This window comes from Echiichthys vipera (assembly GCF_963691815.1).
Source record: "Echiichthys vipera genome assembly, chromosome: 20".
Classification (NCBI taxonomy): domain Eukaryota; kingdom Metazoa; phylum Chordata; class Actinopteri; order Perciformes; family Trachinidae; genus Echiichthys; species Echiichthys vipera.
The window spans coordinates 9,809,986-9,829,812 of NC_139845.1; the positions used below are offsets into that span (position 1 = coordinate 9,809,986).

General features: G+C 39.2%; 1 protein-coding gene across 1 annotated transcript in view; it reads left to right on the plus strand.

Moving 5' to 3' along the window:
- Positions 1 to 817: 817 nt before the first annotated feature.
- chchd3a (coiled-coil-helix-coiled-coil-helix domain containing 3a) overlaps positions 818 to 19,827 on the plus strand; it is a 70,127-nt gene continuing 51,117 nt past the window's right edge. The window contains exons 1-4 of the mRNA XM_083935587.1: positions 818 to 1,019; positions 2,351 to 2,623; positions 3,200 to 3,299; positions 11,380 to 11,473. Of these exons, the coding sequence (XP_083791713.1) occupies positions 939 to 1,019; positions 2,351 to 2,623; positions 3,200 to 3,299; positions 11,380 to 11,473 (548 nt within the window). The 5' untranslated portion in view covers positions 818 to 938. The remainder of the gene's footprint in view (positions 1,020 to 2,350; positions 2,624 to 3,199; positions 3,300 to 11,379; positions 11,474 to 19,827) is intronic.

A 19,827-nucleotide genomic window follows, 5' to 3' on the forward strand; every position in this document is an offset into this window, starting at 1 on the left:
GGAGCTGCTGTTTTCTGATCTGTTTTTGTCAGCAGACCAGTGTTTGAAACCCTTGCTGTTATTATATATACACTACTGTGCAAAAGTTTTTGGCGGGCATGAAAAAATGCTGTAAACTAAGAATGCTGTCCAAAAAAGTGTTTATTTTCATCAATTATCAACATGCAGTGACTGAACAGAATAATAATTGCCTGTTAATGTAAATTGCCTTCAAAACAGCATCAATTAGACTAGGTACACAGTCACCTCAGTCCCTTTGAGTTTAGACCAAATTACTTAATTACTCACTCAGGCATGTTGCTGAGTGAATGAAAAAAAAAAGGGGTTATAAGCCTTTTCATTAGGAGTCACTTCAGAGGACTCTTATTATTAAAATTACGAAAAAATATTGCTGGATGTAAAATATTTTATCATGGAAAAAAAAAGCCACATTATTAGTTACATTTTGTTATGGTGCAGGGGTATACATGTGTGTACATTCAAAGTAAATGTTTTCTGTTTCATAGGGGTAATATAATATATATGAGCAATGCCAATGTCAGTGGGAATAAAAAAGAATAATATACTTTAGTTCTTTCTTCCTGGATAGTTCTTTTCAAAAGCCACTCATCAAACAGTGAACATACTAATGATGTCAATAAATACAACGGAAAACTGGAGAAAGTCCAGAAAGTCCGACTAGTGTTGTCATACTCCCACTCTACCTCCTGCAGTCCATAACCAATGAACATCGCGGATGTAGGGACGCGATGACGCTTCTGTCCAATCACCTCGCACTTTCTTCAAACACGTCATGCTAAGGAAGTGTAGACCTGCCAAAGTACTGCCGTGTATGGACCTAGCCAGCTAATACCTGGCCCTAACGCAAGTAAACTGTCAAAAAAGACTAAAGTATTTAATTTTACATGTAGATAACTGATTTTGACAACCTGTAGATAATGGGAGCGAACAACAGTACCCGCCGCGTGTCATTTGAGTCAGATGAGAACGAGAATATAACGGTGGTGAAGGGCATACGGGTAAGTGACAGCATATACAGTATACCTGATTAGTGTTGAGTTAACAGGTATGTCTTGACTGACTTAAACGATATCAGTTAATGCAATAGTGTATTAGCCCAAATGCTAAACCAACGAGTGCTCTGTTGCTTGGTTGTTCTAAAAGCAGCTATGCTAAGTTGTTAGTGCAAACAGACTCTTGGCAGCCTCTCATTCACTCTCAACGCTACACAGTTGTGTAATGTAAAGTAGTATAACGTTACGATGTAACAATATATAGCTAATAACCTCTGCACTGGCTGCTATGATATAAGACATGGGCAACTTTTCAATGTACTTTTGGGAATGTTGACGTAGACGTCAGCAGCCCGAGCTGCTGTCTGTCACTCACAGTATGAATGAGCTGTTTATTTTGAACCTATTTATTTTAGATGGAAAACTCTTCATTCACAAATGCAAATGGGCTAAAAACAAACGGCGATTACAACAATTCAAAACAGAATCTGGGCATTATATTCAAACATTACATAGGCTTAACAATAGGTAAATCAATAAAAACAAAACATTGGAATTGTTTTTACATATGGTACCCCTAGGTATAATCGTGTATTGTTCTGTTTGTGTCTTTTTGCATTTGTGTATTTTTGTGTGAAAATAATAATGGTGTAAACATTATGAAATAAAGAATTCAAGAGAAAACAAACTCATTGTACAAATGTAACTGACTCGAACTGATCTTCTTGGTTAAAGATAATGTTGATTGTTATCCTTTGGGTGTTTTTGTTTAAAGGTGGTACATGGAGTGATTGTCAACTTCTGTTATTAGGTGGGGAAGCTGTCACAAGTTCTTCCATGACACTGCCAGCTAATGTTAAATATAGACTGAACGGCTTTAGTCGATTAGACAAGACTTTAGTTGGCATGGCTCTATCTATTATTATTCAGTAGGCCAAATGCGGCTAATGCTATCTTTCAATGAGGGTTAATCCTGTTTATGCCAATGCCATAATGTTGGTGTATGCAGCGTTGTTTTCTCTAGCGAAACTCATTGTATTGTTTTTCATAGGAACAATTTGGGGAAAATTAGATGGGAAGATTGTTGCCTCACACATATGTCTGTTAAGTATGAAGCTAAAAGCTAAAGTTACAAACATCTGCCGACCAGCATCAATAAATCTCACTTACTAACATGATGTTTCTTGTTTGTTGAATCTGTATACATAGAAAAGTGTAAAAGCAACTGTGTTGTTACAGGAAGTCAAGTGCTTTAACTATTTGTGTATTATGTCGAATGATTTCTTTAAATCCATCTCATTGTTCCACTGAAACTGTTCTTTCACTCTCCTTTGCAGCTTTCTGAGAATGTCATCAACCGCATGAGGGAACCTGATGCTCCTCCTAAACACCAACCTACTCCTTCTCCACCAGCTTCCATGGCGCCTACCCTCATTCCCTCTCCTCTCCTACGGCCAGTGCCTCCCCTCTTTGACCCGATCACCTCCTTCCCTCCTCCCTCTCCTCTTGTAGAACCTGTTGCACCTCCAGCTCCTCCTCCACCAGCTCCATCTGCCTCAGAGACTGTGGCTACACCTCCACCACCTCCTCCTCAGCCTCCTACAGAACAGGTAGCAGCACCCACCATAATTGACATGGTGCTCCCATCCTCATCACCCCCAGCTGCTGCTAATGCTGTTGCTGCTCCAGCTTTTGAGCCTGTGGTGGCACCCCCTACCCCTGCTCATGCTGCTGATGAGCCAGTAATGTTGCCTACATTTCTTACTGCTGCTGCTCCCATTGCTCCCCAGATTCTTGCTCCCTGCCCTGACCCTGCTGTGGTGGAAGTGATCACTCCGCTTGCTCCTCCTCCCCTTGCAATTGAACCTTCTCCTCCTCCCATAAATCAATCCATTGCTTCTTCTCCTTCAGTAATTGAACCCATTGCTCCTCCAAATGTGATTGAACCCACTGCTCCTTCATCTGTAGCTGAACCCATACCACCTCCTCTTCCTGTCAAAATGGAACCCGCCATTTCTCCCCCTCTTCCCGAATCGGAACCCCTCCCTTACCCTCCTGTTTTAGAGCCTGTCACCATCCTGCATCCTTCAGGGGACACTTTGTCCCTGCAGCCTGCTGAGACATTTGCTGCACCTTCCCTGCCTGAGTACACTGCTCCTTGTGAACCTGTTGCACATCCTCCTCAGCCCCCAGTGGAGCCAGTATCCCTTGCTCCTGTCCCTGAGCCAGTGGTAGTGCCTGAGTCAATTTCGGCCCCACCACCACCACCTCCTGTCGCACCAGCCGGTGAGTTTTATTCCAGTATGCTGAAAATCAGTTTTCATTTCAAAATCATTTCACAAACAGATTCTGAAATGGAGAGATGCATTTGAGGTATTGTTTTAAGTCAAAATCACCAGAATCTTGTATATATATATATATGTATAATAAATGGTGTATATGGTATTTAAATGCCTATTTTTGTATACTCGTGTGTGAATTACATTTTTTATTAATGAAAAGTCCTGAGTATTGTCACATTTTATTGTGCCGTACTTGAAATAATATAAAGAGGGCTCTCACAGACTGTTCCCCAGTTTGTGAAATATCATTGTCTTTTTTTAAGGCCGTATGTACTACCATGCACGCAGCTGGAACGTCTTTAAAACACAGAGAAACTTGGATTAGAAAGCACACAGAGAGAGTGTGACTTCATTCTCTGCTGTTTACTGCTCCTTACTGCTTAGTTCTGCTCCTTTAAGAACTGGAGTGCAAAATTAACATAACATGCAAGGATCAGAACGTAAAGCATTGTTGAAATATGATGTATGATATATATATTATATATATCATATTCATATCAACCAGCCCTAGACTGGATGACGGGGTACTTTTATGAGGATTTATTAAATACTTTACTAAGTAATTTTCTTAGCTTTGCAGAATTTCCCCTAGTTTCTTTCTTCTTTTCTTTTTTTACTGGATTAGTGCAGTTGGGATTTTTGACTTTGGAGTTAGCCAGCTGGACAAACTTGTATTGTTTTGTTTAAAAAGAGGCAGGATACTTCTATGAAATGCCTCTTCAGTGGAATGGTTAATTACAAGGCAGGTGTTATGAGGGAATGAGCTGTCTGAGGATTTATTTGAAGCTACATCAATTTTTTTTAATGATATTTATTGTGTGGGTGTTTACTTTGAGCCACCTTAAGCTTTTAGTCTCCAACTTCTTGCAGATTGTAATTACTCTTCATTTTTAAAATTGACCTCACAGTGGTCATATTATGATTCATTGCCATTCTCTTACTATTAATGAAAGGATTAACTCCTTCTTTTAAAAACTGTTAATACATTTATGCTGTAATTAGTGTGCTTTCATTCTGCCTCGTCACTGTGGCGCTCAAGCTATCATGATGACTCTTTTCTGTCCTCTGGTTTCTGAGGGCACTTAAAATAATGAGGCTAAACTCAGCAGTAGTTTCTATTTTTGTTCAATCTGTTTTTCTCAACCTCATTTTTTTATAATTCCCCCTTCATTAAAGTAGCTATAATCACAATAGATCATATGACAACTTGTGTGTGAAAGGGGGCACTTGAAATGAAGAACCCGCAGCAAGTTTTCACCCGACTCTGCAGTTCCTGTCAGATTTACAGTGCTTTACCGCTTCCTTCAGCTCTCATCACTCTCATTAGTGTCATTTTTGGCTACAGTAGGCAGCTGTAGAGAAAAAATCCCAAAAATCCCACTGCACTCTACCTGTCAAGCACCACATGGCAGATAGACAAAGTCTGCAGCTAGCTAGAGAACATAGAGGAGCATTTAGCCACTAAAGAGCCAGATATCTCTTTCAGGATTTGTTGGAGACCAAAAACTGATCTAAAAGGAAATATTGGACTTATACTAACAGGGTGACCAGCAATATGACTTCTCAATGCTAATATTTCTATGTGTCTTCTGGATAGAAGTGTTCGCCATATCAACTTTATAGGTGATAATATGTCAGTGTTTTTTTCCCCACTGCCTCAAACTTAGTAGTAATCAGGAACAGAAACTAAGTCCATATTGTAAAAAGTAATATTTCCATTTCCATTGTTTACTCTAAAGGTGTACGTGCTATATAAGTACTGTGAAAGTATCAAAACACTCCACGGAGAAATACATTCAGCCAGTTTTCAGAAACTGTACCAGCCATCAAGACTTCCATATGGTTGTGATGTCACAACTACATATAGGTAAATAGTGCTCCAACAGTGCCGTTACAGTCATTCCCCGGCTGCAGTGACGGTGCAGTGACACTGAGAGCGTAGACGCAGACCACCAGGAAAAACTGACCAAACAGAACAGACCGGGCCTCTTTGGGCTTAAAGACACAGCCACTAAAACAGAGCATTTCAGACAGAGGATGAATAGAGGTATATTCAGAAAGACAGTATGTGAAAGATAATGTGTTTTTTGAACATTAAAGCGTGTAAACATATTAGAAACCCATAATAAAAGTATGAACCTGAATGAGGGATGTTTAAGGGTTCATTATATGTCAGGTATGTTGTTTTAGCTAAATAAAAAAAATGGAAAGACTTAAACACATAGACAAACTCACTCTCTCCACTTCTCTCTCTCTTACTCTCTCAAAGTAAAGTACTTAGTCTTATTGTCTCCTTCATGTGTACGCACGTCCCTTATCTGTTGACATATCTGGCAGAGGACATCTGAAGGTTACCTGTTGATTACATTGTACAAAACGGGGCGTGGGTGCGGGTTCTTTGGAAGGTGGTATTTGGGGTCTGGGCAGGCCTCCCCATCCTTGACTGTGCTCAATCAGTGAGGTAATTAAAAAAGGCCAACTTATGCCACGGCACACTGACTCCAGTGATTAGAACGACACCTCCACAATTTCCCACAACAAACCACCAGGTCTCATTAAGGAAGTGTGCGCCTGCATGAGTGTGTGTGTTGAACTTTTATCTGGACATAGGGCTTCTGTGATATGGCACTGAGTATTGTGTGAGCCACCTGCCTTTTTGTTTGAGCACATTAGTAACACAATTGGACAATAGAATTTCTTTTCTTTTATATTCGACAAAAAAACACTTCTTTGTCTGTTTTTCCATTAGCTCTGGGGCCACTTTCACAGCAGAGATTTATTTTTCTCCATGTTAAATAAAGTTTTTCATCCATTGTTTGCACTAATTAGTTTTCAGATTAAAAGATATATATAACAATATCTCACTTAATTTTGTGACTGCTGGAGTGTGTTGAGTGTAGTTATGAGAAACTGCCGGCTGTAGTCACAGCACAAAACAGTGTTCATGGAAGATTACAAATCTACTAATGCATTTCCTTTTTTAAGTCTTATGGATGTGAGTCCTACATTTTATGTTGGAGGACATGGAGTTGTCATTGCTGCAAACTCCTTCATTTTTATTCTTGAGTCTTTAAGTAAAGAAACACTGATGGAAAGTTTAAGAAGAGACAAAGTTCTTTCAGGACAAATAAACAAAACAGAGGACTTTCATTCTCTACTCATTCTAATGTTTTGGTGTGCAAAGTCTATATGCAGTATTAAGGATTGTAAATGTGACCAAATTGGCTGTATTTTTATTGTTGCTCCATAATCACCATGCTTTGCAGTTTTGTTCATGGCTGACACCTGTTCGACATTGGCACTTATTATATTTACAGTATCACACAAGAATGATGTCGGTTGGTTGACATTTACTCAGGTATTTTGTATTTACTCTTCTTGTAAGGTCAACCCACATCTTATTATGTACCAAGCACAGCAAGTATTATAAAGGAGAGGGTGGAAAAAAAGGTTACGATTGATCAAGCATTCTCTTTTTAAAGAAGGCTTTTTAAATTTTTAAAAAAAAGGTACGATGATTGTGAATCTCGTTAAAAAGTTGCAAAGTTCACTCCAATTCTAAAAGGCTACGACCTTAATGAGGCAGACATTGATTATGTGTGTCCATGAGAGTTGAGTATTGAGTGAGGCTCTCGGCTGGTTCGGCTGTCTCTAAATCATGGGCCTGAGTCAGTATGTGTGCTGATTACACCATAGTCAAGGTTGAACCTCCTACACCTTCTCCAATGTGTTATAAATATTCATATAACTGAGCCCACACACTGCACCGGACTAATAGCCTGTTTAAAGATGTCTCCCAGGTGCAGCAGAGGGAATGGGATAATAGGACTGGCAAAGGAAAACAAAAGGAGAAATGTGGGTGACTTAGTGTACGTGCATAAATATGAGTGTGAAACTTTTGAAATATATCAATGCTTTTGAAACTGACTTTTCTCGTTATCTTGTGAAAATGTGAAATGATCTTTTTATATTATAACATGAGATTGAATTAACAGGAAAGAGTGTGGATAAAAGAGAGAATCACAAATGGCACCTGCCTGCCAGGGCTCAAAGCTTGCTCTTGGTGCTTTTCTTTTTTTTTTCTTCTTCCTTCCAATGAGAACATAGTGAAAGGTGTGCGGTGACTTGACTAAGCGCGAGCTGGAAACGTGAGGAAGTGGTAATGTTACAGATTATGCCCTCCACGCGGGTCCTGGGGTTAATGAAACTTCTGATGAGAAACGCAATTTGCCTTCGTCTATTATCTCCACTGCCAATAGCCTGTGCTCCACCGCCTCTCCTCCTCCTCTGTGGGTTTTTTCACAGGGTTTAGTGATTGGTGGAAAAGGAAAGGAGGGGGGACACGTCTAAAAAGATGATTAGTTTTTAATCTTTTTAACATTTACATGTCCTACTCAGGATTGACATTGGCTCTGTCGATCTGGAATTGTCTCTGACCCTAACCAGCTTCCCTCAAGGACCCCAGACAGTGTTTATCATATCAGGACCTGTTCTCTGGCTGACCCTGTGGGCCTGCTAGCTATCAGAAGCCTCTCTCTGCAGGGCTGGAGAGGATGTGGTGATAAATGTGGAGTTGCTTGGGCTTGTCTGAACTTAGTGGACTTTTAGAATTTTAGTTTTCATAGTGGACTGCTAAAGGGTATATATTTTCAATGTAAGTGTGAGATATTTTAAAGGGCGGCTGATACAGAAATGCCAGACCTGATGGAAAAAGTTCATAATGGCAGACTTTGACCTCTGATTTAAAGTCATTTGAGTTTGGTGTGCAGTACATAGTGTATTCATCTACTCCAAATATCTTTGCAGGGAATAATAGGTTATTGAGGTTTTTTTTTCAAGAGATTCTGCACCATTGTATAGTTACTAGTTTCATAGTGGCCTAAAGATACCCACAAATTTCATCATGGGAAGAGGCACTGTAGTATTAGCTTGTGTTTCAATAAAGCATTGTTGTGATTTGGATATGTTCTTGAAATATATATATTTATATATTTTTTTTTTTGAAAATATAAGCAAAATAAAATATCACTGTTTGATACCGTGGGAATGACATTGGTCTATTCCTAAGATAAAATGTAAAAAGAAAAAAAACACCTAATTTTCTGTATTTATTTATTTTGGACCAAACGTATTGAATTTGTGTTTGATAGCTTTCTGATAATCAGAGATTCATTGTTTATTTCCCCCAAACCTATCCAGAAAAAATTCTGAAAATTCTTGAACCATGACATATTTACATGTAAAACTACATTAATTGTTTTTTTGGCGAGCCATGGCAGTGGAACAAGAATGTTCAAATATAATAATTTACACTTGAAGCAACAGTATTATTCATCTATGATTATAACTTTAATAATAATTCTCATTTTAGTTCTGGGAAAATCTGTGTTCAACTACGTTCAACACAGATATGTTACATATATATATGTATATGTAATCTGTTTTTCCAAATACATATGTTGCCTGTATAAAATTGTTGTTGTTAAATATGTTTGTTTAACGAAAATAATTTCCCCCTGGGACTATTAAAGTATTTCGATATGTTCAGTCTTGAATATGTCACCTTTGTTGACTTTACCCCAAAATTATGATAACCAGACTAGATAGCTGGAGTTATATCACAAAGCGATATTCATACATTGCTGAGTCTCGAGTTCTCTCACATGTAACTAAAGTACACATTTCTGAATGTCTAAGTGCCAAAGCTTTATTTCCGTAAACATAAGACAATCATAGCATATCATCCGATGTTTTCACATTTACCTGATGTGAAATAGCATTATTGCCTATGACTTGACAGATGTCCCTATGGCAGAGTCTACAGGTTTTCTTTCTGTCATAGCTCTTAACAGAGTTGTAATTAGACTCTCCTCTGTGGTGGGATCAATGGCGCTTGTGCTGTCAGACGTGATGGATATTATTTTCCCACAGTCTGGACAGTTGTGTGACAGCAGTCTCTGTCTTTGAGGTTACACTATGCAGCAAAAAGTTGTCAATCGTCAGTCACCACCTCTGTTTGCTCTAGTGTTTCCTCTGAAGCCCTGTCATCCTAAAACTCCCTCTACCTGCTGCTTATTCATTCTCTTTACTGTACCAAACAGTTGTCATGCTGTGAGTTCTTGTGATGTGTCATTTGCTGCAGAGAAGAAAAGCCTATGGAGGTTTGGAATCAGAGAAAGGATTAAGTTAACCGTATTCGGAGAGCAAATTGTTAACAGTGTGGACGTGACAAAAGCTGCTGAAGAAGGCAAAGAAGATGGAGGTGGAGGGAGAAATGCTTTTTAATGAGCTAAGCTTTAATGTATCCATGACACCAGTTGGATTTACTGATGCCATCCATCTCTTATTATTCATACCCATCAGTTCACCGCTTTATCGAACAACGGAAGAAAATGTAACTTTAAATATTGAAAGAGTACATAAGAACATTCACAATATTCAACAACTAACGTCAATTTTTTGGGTAGATTCAAACTTAAATGTTTGCCAGTTTAATTTTGAATGATACATGTTTTAATTTCCTTATAAGTGGATCTTTATTTTGGTCTTCACAAAGAGCAGAATACAACAGAGGCACGTTCAGTCCAGTCAAGAAAACTCAATCCCCTAAAATGAAAAATTTAACTATCACCACTGGTAGAGGAAATATAAATTCAAGGCCAAGAATTGTAGACCTAATTGTTTATTTTTCTTTCCCTGGGAGAGGTTTTCTTGTCAGTCTTTCTTTCAGTTCACAGGGCATCTTAAAAGCCTTTTAAAAAGATGCCCAATACAACTAGTGGACTGGCTTTGAGTCATGTAATATTTAAAACATTTAATTAGATTATGATGTTTATCTGGATTTGGGGCTTGAAGATAATTTATCTTTTTTCCTGTCAAAACAGTAAAACTAATGTAGATGGACTTGATTCCGAATCCTAAGTGTATCTAATGAAAAAAATAATTAACTTCGCATCGATAATTGTTTGTTTGGCTCCCCATGCTTTACTGTAGTGATACTGAAATCACGTTACGTGGTAATAAGGCAATTTTTCTGTCTGTTTTTTTTTTTAACTTAGTATATTTTCAATAGAAGCCGCAACACCAAGATGATGAACAAGAAATGCCATTTCACATTTTAGGTCTTAGTGTTCATTGGATTTAGCTGGAATTAGGTTTTTGTGTATGTGTGTCCACTGGCCTACTGTTACCACATGTAACCAGGTAATAATAGACTCTGACAATGGGGATTATCCTATCTAACTAATGCAGTGGGAGAGTAATCTTGACACACTCAGACACTCCCCACATCACTGCAGTGTCGCCGCACACCGCATGGCACTTCTGTGTTCAGAGCACGTTTTGGCCTGGTCGCTGGCTGGCATCTTTACTTTCATGCTTAATTACCTGCCAAGATAGACCGGCAGAGACATGAAATCATACATGTATGATGATCCTGACATGAATATATGTAGATTGGCAGAGTGGTGCAGTGCTGTTATTTGAGGATATGTGTGCCTCTTTGTGTGTGTGTTAAGGAAATATAGCCAAGCCACAGTTTCTGAATACGGGCTATGTGCTTAATAATGAAAAAAAAGACATGGACATCTCACTTTTCACAGTATGGAACCTTTAATATCTAAGGGCCTTGCTGTTTCTGCTGGAACTATATTTCTACTTTAAGATTGACTTTAACGATGAATTGATTATCAAAATAGTCACAGATTATTTTTCTGTTTATCGATTAATAGACTAATTGTTGCAGCTCTAGTAACAACCCAGACCAATCTGCTCAAGCAGAACACAGACTCCTTGAATCATTAAAGTTGAATTGTTTATTTTGAACAACACATTTTCTAATTAATGCAACACCTGTTGAATAAATGCCCACCTTGTCTCTTTTCTGTTTGTTTTTTACTTTTTAAACCGTATGACTCTATTCAGTGTCTCAACAAACACAATATGCCTCTCGGCAAACAACAGCTGTTTACTTAAAAACCTATCTTTCTCTCTAACTCTCTTTCGCCTTCTCCTTTTGTCCCTAGTTGATGAAGAAGCCCTGAGGAAGAAGATCACCAATGAGCTCTATAAAAGCTTGGAGCAGGATAGGGCCAAGGCAGAGCAAGAGCTGCAAGCCTGGTTAGACATATGCACACACACACACACACACACACACACACACACACACACACACACACACACACACACACACACGCACTCGCACAAATGCTTTTTTGTTTATGACCTCCCACAAAAACTTCTCGTGCAATTGATTTCTGAAGTAAATTGATTGCTATAATTAGTTTTTTTGGAGTTGAAATTAAGATTCCTGGGTTTGCTGAAAGTCAGACCCTCTGGTGTTCCCTGCGAGGTGTGCGTTTCCTCTCCCCTTCTCTTGACCCCTCTTCTTCTTTTCTTCTCTCCCCTACCTTCCTTCTTTGGATCATGATGGATTGAATCAGGGCACTGCACCTAGTGTCAATTCCTGTTCCGGGATTTCATTAGAAACCAAAGACATTTACAGATTTACCATTTTCCGCTTTCATTAATAGTCAAAAAGGTCAGCACCAGTCTTTCGGATCCCCACTGTGTTTCCAATCTGCCTCTCTTCCGGAGCACATCAGCACTTTTTTGTCCCTCAATCTCTGCTACTTCTCTCTTTCTCTTGTTCTCTCCGGATCAATTAATCATGCCTGAGAAAGGAGGGTGCTATCCTGAGGTAATTTCCTGGGTGTTGAGTAGGTGATCCATTAGCCCTGCCTGATGAAGAAACACACTGTTCATGTAAGGAGCACACTTCTCCTCCCCTCTACTGTCCTCTCTTTTCCTCTTTTTGAGTCTAAAGAAGCCATAATGTCCAATAATCGTGTTGCGTCCCCTCTTTAATAGGCCTGGGTGATTTCCAGCAGACAATAGTGAATGAACAACTGTGATTAGCCACTAAACGCACTCTTGTACTGTATGGGGGGAAAAAACACAACCCTTCTATATCCAGGAGGAGGTGGTGTTAGCCTAGCAATTAGCCTAGTTTTTAAGGCTCCTTCAAGAAGAGAAAAATTTATAGTGGTCTTGAGAATCATTTGTCTATTGATTTTTCCCCCCTGGTTATTTTATTTTTTTGATGTAACTGCTTCCTGCAGCTCACTTATTGATGTCCGTTCTGAGCAGTAAGTGCCTCAAAATTACGCCCTCTTTGAAAATAATTGAAATCATGGTAGCAATTTTTGTTTGTGCTTGGCATAGGCTGAATTTTTCACACAAGAAGACTTAAATGAACATGAAATGGTAAATCAGCAGGCATCAGTTAGCCAGCACTTGTGTGTACATATGTTATTGTGTGTAGACTAGATGCATATTAATATCAGTTTTTAATGTGGCATCGAGTGCTGTTTAGATTTTCCTTTTTTGTTCTTGTTCTTTGATTGATTGAGTGTGTGTCTGTCTTCCTAGCTAATAGATGGCAGACACCAATACATGGAACAAACTGTCAAGTCGCATTCTGGGATTTCAGGCGAGCTTAAACGGCGCAGCTCAGTGGTAGATTTTGTTATTGAATTGATGTGTATTAGAAAAGACATCAGCATGTAATGATGCTGAACCATAGACTGTCTATGTGCTGAATAGAAAACCCAACAAACATTTACTAATTTTTACATGAAGCTTGATTTGCACCTGCATCTGATCACAATTCAAGCTTGACCATAACCGCATCATTCAGTATCTTCTCTGGTTAGAAAAAGCATATAATGCAAGTGACACTAAGGGTCCTGAGAAAGCGTTCGTACTGTATGTGACAAGTTAGGATGTGAGCTGGTTGCCCACATGCTGTTACACCTGCCTGGTTTATACTGACTTATATTCATATTCAGTAAAGTAAGTTACATGGACAGTGGAAGCTATATACAGTCAGCTCTATACATTTCTCTTTTTGAGCAAAACAAAACCATGACACAGAGACTTAACATAAAACTTTTTGCTCACACTAATACACCACCATCTTTCAGGACTGAAAATTTCTTCCACTTCTTATCCATTTTTAGCACTGCACTTGGACGTATTTGTAATTATTACAGATAAAGGTGACTGTTTCTTTCTCTTAACTTATAGATGAGAGGAACGCAGTGCTTTTTTTTGTCATCTGGGCTGTCAAACGATAATTAAATCGCAATGGTTTTTGACCTTCCCATAGTGCAGGCAGTATTTACAGGGAGTTTTTGGTTTGTGGAAAGCAAACATGGCATAGAGATTGTGTCCTTTGCTGTGTTGGAAGACTCCGCAAGGAAACTGGATTGCTGAAAAATTGAAGTAAGAGGTAAAATATTTTGTGTGTGTGAGAGTATCAGTGCTCATCTAACAAGACTGCACAGTGCCTCACTAGTTATAGAACCCTGCGGTGAAACTGCTGCACAGCTTGATCACAAGAAAATAAAAGAATTTTGAACCCCCAGGTCATTGGAAAAGGACACCCACACACACACACTCACATGTACACACACAGGATACATAAGGCCAAGATCTCAAGGTCACGTTCAGCATAAAAAACATAAATAATTAATTTATTCTATTTGACAACAGAATATGGGGTAAATTAAAAAGCAGTTAAAGGGACTGCTAAGAATGGCTAAAAATGATGTCTTGTTAAAGGACATTAGACCTCCATAAGGTACCGGCACACGTTCAATTTGCTTTTGTGTAAAATCAAATTATTTCCACACTTAGTATAATTCCTCCATTCTATCCTGTGCAATATTGTTGTGTAGGGAACATAGAAAAGGGGAATTCTGAGCAACAGTGGTGTTTAGATTATGGCAGTATTTCTTCTGTTCGGCTTTAGGGCCATAAATGAACTCCAGAGATCTGGCTTTGCATGTTTTGCTCTGGTCGGAGTGAAGTAAAGGCTCTGTGAGGAGTTCATTTGGGTGCAGCCTAAACTCATTTGTAGCAAGGAGCGGCTGCAGGGAGCAGATTTGCCTCTGCCGCTTCTCTGTGAGTCATCAGAGCAGAACGACGCAGAGAAAAGGATGAGAGAGGAGGGATGAGGGGGAGAGAACTCTTACACCATCCTGTCTCTTCTGCAACCCAACTCATCCTGTGTCACCACTCAATCCAGTTTTTCCTCTCTGGGTTATTCTCTCTGGATTCTATCCATCTTTCCTTCCCTATCTTGTCTTTTTATTCCTCCCTTATCCACAATCTTTCTATTTCACCTCATCCTGTGTTTCCCCATCTGCCCCTTTTTATCTGTCTCTCAATCACCCTTCTCCATTTCTCTGTTCTTCTGTTTTCTTTCCTCTTTTTCATGACTTGTTCCCACCTTTCTCTCACACAGTCTCTCCTCTTGTGCATGAAATGCATGTGTTTGAGTGTCCAACGCTAACACTTAAAGGTTAGTTGTTGTTATGAAACTTCTGCCCATTATTTCAGCATACAGTCAATCGTCTTGTGTTGGCGATATAATTGTGTGTCAGACTTTTGAGTGAGAACACTGACCTTCTCCCAGAGCTTCTGTCTTCCCGTTAAGCAGCCAGCCTGTTAAATTCCTTATTGCCCCCAGGTCAGATGCAGACAGATAGTCCAGACTACAGATGTTTACAGTTTGTTTATTTTTTATCTTTTACCTTTGTTTCGAAAAACATACACTTAAACACAACCATCTAACTCATTTTTAACAGAAAGTTGGGACGTTATTAAAAAACAAAAAGTTCCTGAATCCAACCTGATTTAGCCAGGATTGTGTCTGGGCAGTAAGAAATGTGTCTGAATCAGCAACCATGTGAGCATTCTCTGAAGGCATGATATTCTTACTGTAACTACTGTAAAAACATAGTACACTTTAGCAACTTCACACACTCTCACCCAGAATAACAGTAATGATATGATAATCATATTAATAATTTGGATACTCATTATAATAATCATACTAATATTCTTTATTTACATAGCACTTATCAAAACAAGTTTACAAAGTATTTTACAGACATTCAACCTGACAATACACAGTACAATTACATAGTAATCACCATAGCGACCACCTCATGCACCGGACAATTAACTAGCTATCTAGCAGCTACTGTGAATCCAACCATCCCCTAGCTATCAACTAGAAATACCCTAGTAACCATAGAAAACATCATAGCAACCAGCAAGTGACCCCTAAAGTAACCAATTATATATTAGATGGAGCGGGACTCGTCACCTTGGCACTCAAGACATCTTTCCAAATTGGGAAGTTCCTATATCTAGCTCAGTGCCCGTTCAGAACAAGTCGATTGCTTGATCCCATCCCAAGTGCATCTTGAGAACCGCTCATACGACCAACTTCACACTCAACACTGCACTGTCTTTGGTCCTTAGCAATACACCTGCGAAGTGTGGGGTTGATTAGATAAACGGTTCTTGAGAAATGAAAAGGACAGTCATACATGCATACATACACGTTCAAACAGAGATTCCTTCCTTCCTACCTTTATAGTTGGATGATGCTGCTGTAATGCTTACTTTTGGCACCAGATCTTTTATGACCACTCAGACATCCGAGCTTCACTAAATGTGGTTGCAACAGCACAAAGCATTCAGGAGAATATGACATTTTTGTAATTTAAGCCCTGCCACTGTAGCAAAGCTGTACGGAACATCAAAACTATGGATAGGTTACTTTTTCCTGCTTGTTCCAGGGATGTCCTGTACCAAATTTGGTCCTCAGCAGTATCAAAATCAGAAAACCTTTAATGTCTCTCAGACGGGGAAATTTGTTTGTCACAGCAGCAACAGAATATTACAAAGCAGAAACGTATTACAAAATAAGATAAAAAATACGATTTACACACACTCCCAGGCACACGCGCAGAGATCCCTTCCTTAATAATTAGATGTAATAATATGTCAGAAAGAAACTATCACAACAAAGAAAGAAAAGATAAGTCAATCAAACAACGGTGGTAAGTGATGATATGTTGTCAAGATATTGTTGCAATGGAAACAGAACCCATATACTACTCTGATTTTCTGCTAGAGAAAAAAAGGCTATATGGACACACACCCTAACAATGCCAATCAACCATCTGATAAACCCTAGCAAGCTACTCCCAATCTAGTACCAACTTTAGCAACCGTGCAAAACATGCGAGAAACCCCCTGGAAACAACTACAACAATGTCTTTTCATTCCCTGCCAAACACCCAAAACAAACTAGCAACCACCTAGCAATACTATAGTAAACATAAAGAATACCATTACCATGTATACTAAATTGTATAATGCATAGTAAAGGACATTTTAAGTGTCAGAATAGCAGTCATTCAACTGCAGTTTCAACAAAACACTGTCAGCATGTTTCAGTACTGTAGCCTGCTGCTGACCTGTTCAGTAGAACAGTAATGGTTATTGGCTCTGTCCAATCTCCCAGCAAATACTCTCTCGAGCTGGTCTTATACAGAACAGATGGAATCTGTTGGACGGAGTTCAATACAAACTTCAAACAATTTTGAATATTATCCGAGTGTTTAAGCTCCATAAGACACCCTTACCCATACAGAATGATAATCATCAGACCAAATTGCAGTTTATGCAGTATGATGAGTAGGTATGATATTTAAAAAGAAAACAAATGCAGAGGTGAGAGTGACGACATTCAGTTGTGACGGTGTGCTTGAGCATAGCACAAGAACATTGTCGTTATCGCTTCATAGTTGTTGGCAATTTAGAGGGGGAGTACAAAATAGCTCTTATGATCCTTCTGCAGACTTGGGGATCTTTTAAATTAATCTTCTCACTGCACTGTCCTTTCTTTGGCTTCCTCCTAATTATAACTATCCCAGCATTTCGTAGCATGCACAGTCAGGTGTGGTATACAGTATGTGTGTTTATGTGTGAGGATAGCGCATGTGTGTCAAGGAACGTGCTTAGCTCCATAAAATATTCATAGGCAGCATTCAGCGACATTATTCCTTACATCAATATTGCATTGGGCCTTTAAATGCCTTTGTTTGGAGGCACTTGGGTTGAGTCGCACTGTTAGACTGTTAGGTCTGTCAGAAGCCATCATGCCAGGCAGACTGTATCTTCACATCTTCTGTAGATGGCAGGTGGACAACAGGATGCATTAATGGACGAAGAAGAGCTGAGGGGAGAAACAGAAGCTAAAGAGCTAAAGAAGGGAAAGGTAGAAGACATGAATACATTTTTTTTTTGTGATATTAGTGCAAGGGTGTTAATATTTGAAATTATTCTCTGTGGAGTAATAAGTGATGATATCTCGATTACCATCTCTGCATTTACCTTTGTTGTTGGAAAGTGTGTATATGCACACATATACTGTATACACTCGTAAAGCTTCACTTAAGTTTCAGCATCTCAGCAACACAACCAATGCATTTTTCCTATACTCTGCTACGGATCTAATCTCTCTCAGTTTAAAAAATAGTCCCCTGAAATATTCTGTTCAGGGTCATCTCCTGAAAAAAGTCAGTTACTTTTCTGGAAAGACCCACACAACATGACCCACTTGCACTCCACTCCCTTTCAATTTCATGGTACCTCACCTGTTCTGTCATTCCATCTTTCTGTTTTCAGGGCTAGATCCACTGAGCCATCAAAACACAGTTTACTGGGCCAAGATTATCCTCTCTTTCTATCCAGTACCGGGCCAAAAATCATCTACTTATTCTCTGAAAACATGATATTTTTTCTCTCCCCTACTGTCTTTTTCCCTTTCTCTGTCTGACTCCATTCTCTACCTCAAAGCCCCCCTTTCTTACCCAGTGCCAATCTTCTACAGTTGAATGAAAAATGCGTCCAATATCCCAGGGACAGGGCAATAATGACTGGAAAGCAATAGAGGTGAAGCAGACAGATAGCATCCAGCTAGTGATAGCAGTCTTTGCTTGAGTTAGCACTTGTGAGGAAGTCAGTCGAGGGACTTTTTTGCAAGGCTGTCTATTTTCTTTGTCCCCATTATTTTACTTGTCCGGATTGTAGCTTTTGGTCACCATAACACTTGACATATTTTGTTTTACTTTTAGGTAATAAGTAGAGCGAATACAGTACATTGTATGTTCTTCGTGGCAGATTCATAAAAAATCCATCCATAACAAAGTAATATTTGGTATGATTGTGTTTTTCTCTTTTTAAAGGTCCCATATTGTAAGAAAGTGAAATTTCCTTTTTGTGAATATTTGTGCTTTGTGAATTTTGTGCTATATAAATTGGCAAAATGGCTTAAGAATACCTTCCTCAATGAGTATACCTTTCTATTAGTATGGTTCAACTTTGTCAAAAGGAACTTTTGCACTCCTGAGTGTCAGTGTTGCTGACAGGTGCGTAGGAGAATGCTGGTTGCCTTTAAACCATCTGCACACTTTCAACACTTGCACGTTAAATAATTTAATGAGTGCAGACAAAGTTTTTGTAACAAAGCTTCATCAGGTATGGTATATATGAATTGGCTTTGGCAGAATTGTTTTCTCATTGTACATGTACTGTATTTCTTGTACTGTCGCTTGCTTGTAGTAGACTATACAGTAGTGTTTAAATATACTGTACATTTGCCAAAAGGTTTGACATTTAATGTGACAAAAGGTCTTATTTCTAATGCTGGCCAACATGAGTACCACCAAAATCCCTTTCTGAAAAAACCCTGTATACTGTCACTTCTCTGTTTATAGTATTATCAATAGCAACAGCTTCTTGAGTAAAGGTAGCTTAGGTGCATTAGCAGTGCAGGCAGGCGTTGATTGTGGGGAAATGGTGAATGTAAAAGGCCATTAGGAAGCTCCCTGTGTGTGTCTGTGTGCGTGAGTTGGAGCCCGATGATGGATGGAGTGTGCTGACGTGTGAAGTCCACTGGACTGTGAGACTGGACATGGCTGGTCTCTCTTCGTCTCCCTCCATCTCTTTCTCCCACTCTCCTTTTTGCTTCACTTCCTCAGGGCCAAACATGTCATGTTGCCACCGCTCACTCTCGTTCCTTCCCCTCTCTCTTTTTCTCTGTCTCGTCCTGCTCTCCCCTGCTCTCTGACATTTAGTGGTGTTGCAGGGCAAATAGCAGCTTTAAGACATCAGACATATTTTTATTAGACCAACCCGTCATCTGCTCGAAGCCAAAGGCATGGGACGGTGATCAGTCAGACTAGTCTGTCCATCACGATTCCTCACTGTCAAGATTTTGGCTACATTCACAGGTGAGTGAAGGGATGAATGAGATTTATGAAATAGAATAAAAGATGAAAACCCTTCACATTGACAGATAAGTGAGTGCTTGTAATATCAAGAAAGATAGAGCCAAGAGTAGAAAAAGCCACATGCTGTGTCTATGCCTGTTGCCACCAGGATGGTGCACTTAAATTATCATAATGAGCAATGCACAAACCTGATGAGGCTGTAAATGAGTCATGCATTTAACTTTAGTGTTCATGAATAAAATATAGTTAAACACTTCATAGCTAAACAAAAATTGGCACCTTTTAAAGCAGAACTTCGAAAGAAATGGAGACAAA